The sequence below is a fragment of the Papaver somniferum genome, chromosome 5, assembly GCF_003573695.1.
Source record: "Papaver somniferum cultivar HN1 chromosome 5, ASM357369v1, whole genome shotgun sequence".
Lineage (NCBI taxonomy): Eukaryota > Viridiplantae > Streptophyta > Magnoliopsida > Ranunculales > Papaveraceae > Papaver > Papaver somniferum.
The window spans coordinates 135219477-135231409 of record NC_039362.1 but is presented as its reverse complement, the minus strand read 5'-3'; the positions used below and the strand labels follow the sequence as shown (position 1 = coordinate 135231409).

At 43.6% G+C, this 11933-nt stretch overlaps 1 protein-coding gene across 1 annotated transcript; it reads left to right on the top strand.

The window, feature by feature from the left end:
• The first annotated feature begins 10227 nt into the window (after positions 1-10227).
• Positions 10228-11393, top strand: LOC113282813 (cucumber peeling cupredoxin-like). Its single transcript, XM_026531913.1, has 2 exons — positions 10228-10526; positions 10617-11393. Exons 1-2 carry the CDS (start codon positions 10355-10357, stop codon positions 11207-11209), a joined length of 765 nt encoding a protein of 254 aa, XP_026387698.1. The 5' UTR covers positions 10228-10354; the 3' UTR covers positions 11210-11393.
• The last annotated feature ends 540 nt before the right edge of the window (positions 11394-11933 follow it).

Genomic DNA, 11933 nt, shown 5'->3' with positions numbered 1-11933 from the left:
GAGTGTGACCGTGTTTTTTTTTTTTGCGCTAACTCCGTGGTGTTTTTTTTTTCAGAGCTCGAGGGACACCTTCGCGTCACAAATGAAAAACTTGAAAAGGCTCAATCTTCCTTAGCGTAGCAGGAAGAACAGACCAATCATTTCAAGAATTTAGCGGCAACCCGCGAGGAGGCCGTTGGTGCTGCTTCTAGAGAAGTGAATCGGCTATATTCGTTATTATCCCAAGCCCAACAGCGGACAACAGTTATTAAGCACAAAGCTCGTTGTCAATTGGCTGAGGAGACGAACAAGATGCTGGAGAGGATAGAGCTTGGGCTAAAGAACGAGCATGGTCTCGTGAAGAGCTATCCTCGTCGTCCAGTTCCCTCTGCCTTTCCTGACTCCTCGGGACCTTCTTCTGGTGGGAGCGTCCCTTCAAGTCTTCGGAATAATCCTGCCGATGGGGCAGCAATCTAGGCAGAGACCGCAGCATTTTGTAGGGGCCGCGGCATCATTATCCTTCCCTTTTTGTAATCATGTAACAAGAATATTTTTTGCTGATATCCTGTAAAAGGAATATTTTTTGATGTGTATCCTTGAATTGGCCTTTCACTTTTTGTAATCATCCTTTATGAAATGGATCCTTTTCTTGATATACCTGCAATGTTGGTTTGTTTTTATTTTAAGCATTTGTGAAAAAACAAAGCAAAAGTTTTTAAGTGTTTGAGTGCGATACTGAAGGAAGGTACCTTCGTGCTCGTCTTGAGACCTGTCACCCCGCTGGCGAATCCTGGGCCAGAGGATTCCCAGACGGTGGGGGTCGGGGCAACGTTCTAGGATATGGGATTAAAATATTTACACACCCATTCCGTCGACCCGTTGCCTTAAGATTGGTTGGGTATCTCTTTCTGATGGGTGCCTTCCCCCTGGTCTTACACTTATGGACACTGATGGGGGAGCCCTGAGAGATTGCAGATTAACTACTTTCCCCAATATTGTCGATAGATTCCGCTGATTTGATAATTTGAAAGCTTGTTTGATTGATAAGTTGAGGCCTGCAATTCCTCTTCCAGAGATAGAAACACGTGGATTTGTTAGGCTCCCTTCTTCTTCTGGTACACTCCAAGTAGATTCAAGTCTGCGTTGCTCCTATGGGAAGTATGGTTTGAGCCACTTAGCATTCCAAGGATGCCGGAGGACCTCGCCTTTTAGATTACGAAGGTAGTAGGAACCGTTACCCGCAACGTCGTGTATTACAAAAGGTCCTCCCCACGTAGGTGCTAATTTTCCCAATTTCTTTTCTTGCTGATACCGTGGGATTGTTCTCAACACATACTGCCCCTCTACAAAATTCCGCGGCTTTACCTTTTTGTTGTACTCCCTTGCTAATCTTCGTTGATAATTTTCCATCTTTTGTAATGCGACTTCCCTTCTTCCTTCCAAGTCGTCCAACCTTTCTAACATCATATCTGTTGTGAGGTTTTTCTCCCAAGCTTCGGTCTTCGTGGTTGGCATGAGGATTTCCGTAGGTATGACTGCTTCAGCTCCATAAGTTAGAATAAACGGGGATTCCCCGGTGGCGGATCTTCGTGTTGTCCTGTATGCCCATAACACATTGTGCAGTTGTTCGCACCATCTTCCTTTATGCTCGTCTAATTGTTTTTTGAGTATGGCGAGGGTCTTGTTGGTAGCTTCCGCTTGTCCGTTGCTTTGAGGGTATATGGGGGTGGACTTGTTCTTTCTTATTTTGAAAGTATCGAAGAGCATGTCTATATTTTTCCCCTGTAATTGCTTGCCATTATCAGATACGATTTCAGCGGGTATACCAAATCTGCAAATAATGTTCTGGAATATGAAAGTAAACACATCCACGTCTCTGATCCTGGCCAAGGCCTTAGCCTCCACCCATTTACTGAAGTAGTCCGTGGCTACTATCAAAAATCGTCTTTTCCCTGATCCTTCGATGAAAGGCCCGACGATGTCTATGCCCCATTTTGCAAATGGCCACGGGCTATCGACGGAGTTTAACATTGTCGCCGGCGCGTGGATCTTTTTTGCGAAGCGCTGACATTCTTCACATCGTCGGGACATCCTCGCGGCATCCTGTATCATTTTCGGCCAGTAATATCCTTGCGTTTTTTCTTTGTCAGCTAGTGATCTCATGCCGCTATGAGATATCATTTAGAATTCGATGCCCCTCTTTCCGGGACAAGCAACGTAGTAATGGTCCAAGGAAGGATTTCTTATACAGGACCCCATCCCGAAGATCATATCTTCCTACTTTGGAGAGTACCTTCCTAGCTTGTTTCTGATCCGCAGGTAAGCTTCCTTTTTCGAGAAAGGCATGGATTGTCACTCTCCAGTCATCTTCGTTGCTGAAGTATTCGTCTTGATTTTCTCTTGACAGGATATCCTCTTCGTCAAAGTCATTATGGATGTCTTCTCCTACCTGGTCTTCGATATTTTCTTCCACTGTATCTTGGTTGGTAGCGAAGGAGAATTGAGATGCAATCGAAGGCTCGTATACCCTTGCTATTTTAATGGCTTCGACATTTTTATCCCTCAACATGGAGGATATATATGCTAGGGCATCCGCGTGCCTGAGGTCCCTTCTGCATAAGTGCCGGAACTTAATGTTCGGGATTTGTGATGCCAATGTTTGGACCAAGGCCATGTAAGCTGAGAGGGTGTCATCGTACACATTATACTCGAGCCCTATTTGCCGTATGACAAGCTGCGAATCACTTGTCAGCCTTACATCGGTTATCCCCATCTCTATTATTATACGGAGGGCGTGTACGACAGCTTCGTATTCAACAATGTTGTTGGTATGCTCTTTGAATTCCAATCTAAGTGCATGTATAATCCTTTCTCCAGTTGGGGTGATAATGACGATGCCTATTCCTGCTCCTTCCTTATTTTTGGATCCGTCGACGAAGACTTCCCATTGTCTTTGACTCGCAGGTTCGAGGATATCCATTGGATCCTTGTTTTCTTCCTCGGCTTCTGGTATTCCCTTAATCTCTTCGTCGTTGTCAAGGGGGAGGTCTGCTAAGAAATCCGCCAGAACTTGGGACTTCCGAGAATGTTGAATTTCATGAATGATGTTGAATTGATCCAGATGGGTGTTCCATTTGGCTATTCGTCCCACTTTTCCCGTGCTTTTGAGGACTGCTTCCAATGGTGCTTTGCATGGGACCCTGACGAGGTGAGTTAGGAAGTAGGTTCTCAGTTTTTGGGTAGCCCATACCAGTGCGAGGATGAGTTGTTCAATCTTAGTATAATTTCTTTCCGCAGAATTGAGGGTCTTGCTGACGTAATAGATAGGTTGTTCTATCTTTGTATTGGTTTTGACTAATACCGCGCTGACTGCGTCCTCTGTTGCTGCTATGTATAGTGCCAAAACCTCGTCAGGGTCTGGCTTCTGCAGGATCAGGATTGAGGCTAGGTGTTCTTTGATTTTTTGGAATGCTTCCTCGCATTCAGCGGTCCATTCGAACCTGCTCCCTTTTTTGAGAATATTGAAGAAATGTTTGCATTTGTCTGAAGACCGTGCAATAAATCTGCCCAACGCTGCTATAGATCCATTGAGCTTCTGTACTTCCTTTAAATTCTTTGGGGACGGCATCTCTACTATGGCTTGAATCTTTGCTGGGTCTACCTCGATGCCCCTTTTTGTTACCAGATACCCGAGGAACTTCCCCGAGGTGACACCGAAAGTACATTTCTCCGGATTCACTTTCATGTGATGCTGTCTCATTGATTTGAAGATATTCCTCAGGTCCTGGTGGTGATCTTTACGCAGCTTGCTTTTGACGAGCATGTCGTCAACGTAGACTTCTAGGGTTCCTCTAATTCATGGCTTGAAGATAGCATCGACCATCCTTTGGTATGTTGCCCCTGCGTTTCGAAGTCCGAAAGGCATTCTAGTATAGCAATAAAGGCCATGTGGGGTGTAGAACGCTGTGTGTGGCTGATCTTCTTCTGCCAGGGCTACTTGGTTGTAACCAGAATATCCGTCCATGAACGACAGCTCTTCGTATCCTTCCACTGCTTCAACCAGTTGATCTATGCTCGGTAGGGGATAGCTGTCCTTTGGACATGCCTTGTTGAGATTAGTAAAGTCGATGCATATTCTAACCCCTCCATTTTTCTTAGGAACAATGACCATGTTGGAGATCCAGGTAGGATACTTGACTTCCTTGATAAATCCTGCGTCTAGTAGTTTCCGAAGTTCTGTTTCTACTGCCTCATGATACTCTGGAGCTACTTTTCGTATTTTCGGCCTGAACGGGGGCGTGCCCGGTTTGATGCGTAGTTCATGTTGGATTACTTTTGGGTCAATCCCCGGCATATCTCCTAGCTTCCAGGCGAACACATACGCGTATTCCTTAAGTAATTTGGTTAAGGAATGCTCCCTTCCTTCGTCCATTATGGTCCCGATTTTGATCATCTTCGGTTTTTCTTCCGTTCCTATGTTGATTTCCTTTACGGGCTCCACTGGTGTGAACACAGGCTTCGGGTTTCCGAGGACTGGGACGTTCTTTAATTGCTATTTAGCGTGTTTCTGTTCTTCGCTGGTTGTTGAAGTACTTGTTTCTGTGCTTAAGACATTATCATCTTTCGTCAAGCCCTTCCCTGTAGTTTCCTTGAGGAACAGGTCTATGGCCTTCTCTTTCGCGGTTTCTTGATTTTTTACTCTTCGTATTTTTCGCTGCTCTTCTTGCTCATTGTTGATATGATCCTGAGTGTCCTGGCACTCTCGCGTAGTGATCCGATCTCCCTTGATTTCCATTACTCCCTCAGGTGTTGGAAATCTGAGATATTGGTGGTACGTTGCCGCAACTCCTTTGAGCTTATGTATCCATTTTCGTCCAATAATAGCGTTGTAGGGGGAAGGGGTGTCCACCACACTGAATCGGGTTTCCAGTTTCATGGGCCCTGCGTTAACCTGCAACACGATGTCTCCCAAGGGCTTCGTGGCTGCTCCATTGAATCCATAGATGGTGTGATAAGAGGTCATTAACTGTTGATCATGGAGCTTCATCCGTTTGAATGCATCGTAAAATAGGACGTTTACGGAGCTTCCCCCGTCTATGAGGATCTTTTTGAGGTTACATCCAGCTACTGGTAGTGTTAGGACCAAGGGATCGTTATGGTCTTCCATATCTTCTTCGATATCCTCTGCATCGAAGATGATAGGAGATTCCATCCATTCTTCGTGTTCGTCCACCACTATCCCATCGACCTTATATAATTTGCAGCGGTCTTCGAATTTCTTCCGTAACCTCTTTCCTATCTGCGCTGTAAGTGAGGGTCCTGTGGCTTCAGAACACGAGATTGTGTTGATTGTTCGGTTTCCTTCCGGAAGTTGGACTGGTTTGGTTCGCTTAGATATGTCCTCGGTAACATCCTTTCGTACGTAATGTTTGAGCTCTCCCGCATCAATTAATTTTTGGATCATTATTTTAAGGTTCTTGCACTTTTCGGTCTGGTGTCCGTTGAAACAGTGATATTCACAGTAATCTTTAGACTTCTCGGATCTCGGGGGCTGCTTTCCCTTAGACCATGTCCACTCCAAGTTTTCCCTCCTTTTGATCTCTCGTAGGATACGAGCATAGCTAGCGTTGAGTTTCGTGTAAACTTGATCTTCGAATTTTCGGTCACCTGCTCTTCGTTCATCCCTTCGTTCCTTCCTATCTTCGTGAGGTCTCTCCCCTGAGCAAATCCTTTTGGCCCCATTGGTTTGTTCCGCTGAATTGGTGCGGTGAGACCTCTGCGGATATGCCCTCGGGTTTTCCCGTTGAATTTCTTCAAGTCGAGCGTGCTTTTCGATAATTATTCGAAGATCTCCCTCTGTCTTAGGCACGCTCCCATGAATTTCAACAAATAGGGGACTCATTCGGTCTAAGCCCCATTTGTAGCAATTGATGCTTACTACTGGGTCCACGCTACCTATGGCTTGGAAGATCTTGTGCCATCTGTTAGTGTACTCCCTCGTGGTTTCCTTGTAGACAATCGCTAGTGAAAAGAGCTTATCCATTCCGGTGTTTACAGTCTTGTTGTACATATACGTTCTTAAGAATTTCTCTGCGAGTTGGTCGTATGAGTGGATAGAATTTGGTGGCAGATTATCGAACCATGATAACGCCGATCCCTTCAGGCTTGACGGGAAGTATCTGCAGAGTACGGCGTCGTTCTGACCCCATCTAGCTAAGACACAGTTGTAGTACCGAATATGTGCAGCAGGGTCGCTGGATCCATCATAGCATTCGAACGTTGGGACAGGGCATTTCAGTGGAATATGGGTGTTGGCCAAGCGATGAGTTAAGGGCGTGGAGTTAGCTTCTCTCATGACTTCTTCTAACCTCCCCCCGCCTTGTTTATTTTTTAATTGCCTGATCTCGGCCATCATCTCATCTCGTAGTTCTTCCATTGCGCGGTGGTGCCCTAAATTCTTCTGTTCGTTACCGTCTGACTCTCCATCGTCATAATCCGGGTCAGATACGCTACTTCCCCTTGTCGCGTCTTCATTAGCCGCTATGACGACTCTATAGTCTCGGTTTGGCTCTGGTGCTTTGGAGTTTGCTTCATCAAGTTGTTGGCTGGTCTTCGTGCTTAGAGCAATCCGCTCCTTTAAATCTTGATTTTCTCTGGCCAACAGGTCTACAGCATCTGCGTAAACTTGCTGGCTCTTCTTCAGTTCCTCAAGCTCAGCCATCAGTCGGTGTGATTGGTTGGACCCCTGATTGGGGGTCCCAGCGCGTGCTACTACAGCCATGGTGCCGCCCTCCTCCATGGTCTGCACTAAAGGTGGAAGGGGTTCAACTTCGGTCGCTGGCATTTCCAAATTGGGGTGAGTGCCCCTCTGCGGTGCTAGAGCCGCCGTATGGTTTGATTTTGATCATTTGTTGGTGGCATTCCAAAAGTTAGAAGGTGCACGGGTTGGAATGTTCTGGATTCATCCACCCTTTCTCTTGGTTGGTTAAGTTGATTCATGGCGCAAGTATTGCTAGCCTCTGCAGCCTTCGGGACTACCGCAGCTGCACCGTACTTTGTCGCTGCTGCTCTGAGAGACGCCGCTGCAACTGAATTAGCGTTCATAGGTGAAGTGATTTCCGCAGTATCTTGCCTTTGACTGGTCATTTTAGCTTTATCTCCCTTCTGCCTGCTTCGGGTGATGACCGGGGTTGTCCTGGGTGTTTCTTTTGACAAAGCTTTGGATTTTCCTGCTTCCTGCGTATTTTTCATCACGTGTCCTTTTGTTGACAATGAAATCTCGCTGAAACTCGCCTTCTTTACTCACAATACGTCCTTTCTGCATAAAGGCATTTCAAACGAAAAACGGGAATATCTGCGTGAAGCGGGATAGTTGACGAAATACATTCTTCCTGGAGAGGATTAATACACGCACGTTATAATATACGGGTGAAAGTTTTACTAAAGGAGATCCTTAGTATAAAAACTACGAAAAACCCCCCAGAGAGACGGGTTCGCACGAGATTTAAAGAAAATCGTAAATCCGCGGATTAGAACAATAAATCTTATCGAACATAAAAGGTGGGTTTTTAACACAATACGGTTAACAAATGGTCTATACGGTCCGAGCTGATAAATCAGAGCAATCATATGCCAATTTAAAATGAAATCACAGGATAAGATAAATCTTTTACCGGGACGAAGTCCCTGTTTCTAGCGCCAAATTGTGAACACAAAAATCACGAAGGGATCCGAGTGCTCACAATCAATCATCATCATCTAAGGAGATTTGTGATGATGATATCCTAGTGTTGATTCATTGGCTCAAAACCTTCGGGTTTATCATAGCCTCATCTAACAACTCCATGTGAGGCGTTTGCGCACGGGATATAAGTACAAGCAAAGAAAACAAAACGTATAAGTAAAGATCCATGGGGCTAAATAAATATAAAGTGCTGAAATGTAAATAAGACCAAGGTTTACGTGGTTCAGCACTAAGGCCTACGTCCACGGGGTTTGTTGTTTTACTATATTCTTCACGGTTACACGAATAGTCGAATGACTTTTGGGTTTACATGTTTCTCTCTTCTAAATGATTAACTTACACTTGCAAACTCTCTCTCTCTCTCCTTCCCTTCCTGATTCTTCCGATCCCCTTTCCTCTTGGTGGAGACGGGGTATTTATAAGGTTAGAATGTGGGACCCATCTCTGATGACCGTTGGAACCTTATCTTCTTGTGTCCTTGCGTCTATCACGCAGAGGTCTGCGTTTGCCCCCTTGATCCCGCAGAGGCATCCTCGCTCGTTCCATAGGTTGATCGACACGTACACTGCTCAGAGTGTTTAATGTGGGTAGTTGAGGGGTCTGCTCGTGTCAGACAAGTGTCTTCTGCCCCTGTCACGTCCGTGTCAGCTAACTTTCTCTCCACCGTTGATCCTAGCTTCTCTTTTGGGATGCGATAAAGTAACTCCTCGGGGTTTATTTGGTGTTTCGTGGCGCATCATATTTTGATGTTTTGGCCTGCATGCTTTCCACGTATCTTTTTATATACACGTGTCTGATAGTGAGATATATGTGTACACAATGACATATCTTGTACGAATTTCATGGGACCCAGTAAGAAATTATATTAAATGTCTAGGTGATTACCGAGGAGTTTACTTTCACCGATTCGTTAAATTACGGAAAATGGGTTATTTGTCCAAATATTTTTGAAACATGGTTCAAATAGACGAGTAAAAATTAGTATGAGTGAAATGGACACCAAAAAAATAGCAAGGATGAAACTGGATTCATTCAGACTTAAACTTAAAAAACAACAATGATGAAACTGGATGCATCCTGATGTAAATTAAAAATAAGAAAAAGTATTTGAAAATGGGTAGGATGAAACTGCTTACATCCTTGCTATTTTTACATTTTTGTCCATTTAAACAGTATCAAAATCTAAATGTCCTTTTCACCTATGAATTGTTGATTTTGGTCTTTTTAACCATATTTGTGTTAAATTTTTGGACATTCGAATTGAAATGAATCGGCTGCTAGAAAGTGCTACAGTCTGGGACCCCGATGGTTGCTGTAACTTAACCAACAAAGGAACTAGACTATCTAAACCAAGCATGCAGCTAGTAGTGTCATATTCAGTGGCCATAAACTAAAGTCTAAAGTAGCTTTGAAACGGACACGATGCAAGGACCAAACCAACTAAATAAGTTTGAATAGTAGGTCACCTAGCCAAGCGTCATATAGATGGACATATATTTATGTTCGTTGAGGAGTAAGTAGCATGCTTTTGATCTGATCCATGGGACAAGTTTCGACCTTTAATTCACTTTGGCTTGTGTCATATACCATCATGCTAGAGGTATATGCCGTGCTAAGATACATTGCCCAGAGTTGTAATTTTCGAAGTACATTCCATCTGGAAACTTGTCTACAAAATATTTATGAATGGGAAAAAATAAGATGAAATTAAGATTGGAATTGAGATTTGAGGTAAGGGATTAGCAGGCAAAAGCAAAACAGAAAAAGATTACGTCCAGCCACTGCCAGGTTGTTTACGTTGGCCACTACGCAAGCACTCCTCATAAATCATCATTATTCATCCTATAATGCTAAACCCAATAATAACACTTGTATGAGTACTAACTTCAAGTACTAACTGCACTAGTACAATGAATCATTCCACCTCAATCTGTTGGGGGAAATAATCTAAGGTTAGGAAAACAAAGCACATGCAAACAATAATACACTATACTTACTTCCCTTTTGTATAAACAAGTCCCACAAGATATCAATTCCTTGGAACATTTTATTCCATTAAAAGATTACACTAAAGACGGAGGCATAAACAAAATTGTTTTTTCGCTATTTTTTTAATGCTTTTATTTTTGGTATCCAAATGCCCCATAAAGCTTTATAGCGACATTATATATGTGCGATTTTACTCCTCAAATTTACATCCTCGGGAAGTAATGCGTGTGCCTGACGTAGTATTTGCGAACAAAGAAATGAGACATTAGCAGGATAAAGGCCTGACGGGGTCTATTTGCATGCGAAGTGACATTATAAGAAGGAAGTTTCCTTTAATGACAGCGGTCCCACACGCTAGTACCAAGTTAAAGTCAAGAAAAAGGATAGGAAAGAGAGTTAAAGTTGGTAATGGGTTGATGAGTTCCCACTCACCATCCACGGCCACGTATGTTCATCATCTAACGGCTCATATTCCACAAAAGGATCGGCATTATAAATAGCATCATCCATAGCCACATAATTCTAAATCAAACTAAGCTTTCCATTTCCATCTCCATCTCACTTTCACCTGCAAAAAAAAACTTGACAAAAATCAGGGACGATCTGTGAACACAGTAGAAGAAAAACATAAATTCATCAGCAATGGCAAGTCGTATAGTTTTGTTGATTGTTGTTGCAGCAACTGTTTTCCAATGTGCAACTGCACAAACATCACATGTCGTCGGAAACAGCTTAGGATGGATCATCCCTGCATCTCCATCTGTTTACTCCACTTGGGCTTCTAAGCAAACATTCAAAGTTGGCGATTCTCTTGGTACGATTTCTCAGATCAACGAGAAAGATTTTAATTTGTTCAAAATTTAGTTTGATTGTTAACTTTTTGTGCTATTGTTTACATTTGCAGTATTCAATTTCGCCGCCGGATTGCACACAGCTGCTGAAGTATCCAAAGCAGATTACGATAGTTGTAACGCGGCAGCTACCCCAATCGGTTCACTTTTAGCCGCCAGTCCAGCAACAATCCGTCTCGCAACAGCCGGAAACCATTACTACATTTGCACAGTTGGTGGTCACTGTTCAGCTGGTCAGAAGTTGTCCATCACTGTTGCCTCCGGTAGCGCCGCCGCCACTCCCCCAGCTGCCGCTCCTGTTGCCGCCGCTCCTACTCCAGTTGCAACTCCAACTCCAGTTGCCGGAGATACTCCAGCAGCATCTCCTACTCCAGTTGCCTCCCCCGTCCCTTCACCATCAACTAGTCCTGTTTCTACTCCTGCAATGAGTCCTGACATGTCACCATCACCTTCCACAAGTGCCATCACACCATCAAGCGGTCCAGCGACTCCAGCTCGAGCATCAACCAGTGCCGGCGGTCCCGGTGTCCTTGCTGATTCACCAGCAGGCTCCGCCCCAGCAGCTGCTCCTCCTTCTAACTCTGCAATCTCCGTTGCTGTTAGTGGTTTCTCATTAGTTGCTTTGTTGTCTGCTTTTTTCATGTAGAGACGGACATTTCTCAATTACTCCTAGTGGGTTTTGTTTATGCGTAATTACATATTATTGGTGGTTGAAGTGCTGATTTTCATCAGAGTTGAGAGAGATATTAATTACGAGCACATGTATTATGATTGTCATTATTGTTAAATTAATGTGATTCATTTGAAATAAATATTGGGTTCTCTATCAATTACAGGAATTACGTATAATGAAACATCGGCAGCAGCCTCCGAATTCTCCGGTTTCTAGATTGCGAAAAATCAGAGAACTGGGGCAGTTGATGCTGTTATACTAATCATATAAGTTGGCAAAGACCCTAATGGTGCGGCTTAATGCAGCCAATTGTTGCATCACTATAGAAGATTTTACAGCATTTGCCTGCACATGTGATTAAGACTTTGCATTCATTAATTAATCACAAAGTTTATGATTAAACAATGTCAGTGGAATCCAAACACAGTCTTAAAGAAAGAGATTATAGAATGTTACTAGTAATGGGGCACACAACGGCTAGTTCTTGTCCATAGTGCTAAATTAAAGGTAGACTTTCCGGATCTTTTGAACACTTTCCCATTTTTCCAAAACTTCTCAACAACAAGCTTTTTTTTTGTTTTGTTTTCTTTTTCTTCTTCACTTTTCTTTTTAGTTTTTCCTTTTTTGCTGTAATTCTCGGTTGTATTGGAGAAGCAGGTAATAATAATAGGCATTACTATAAGTATATAGTCCTCTA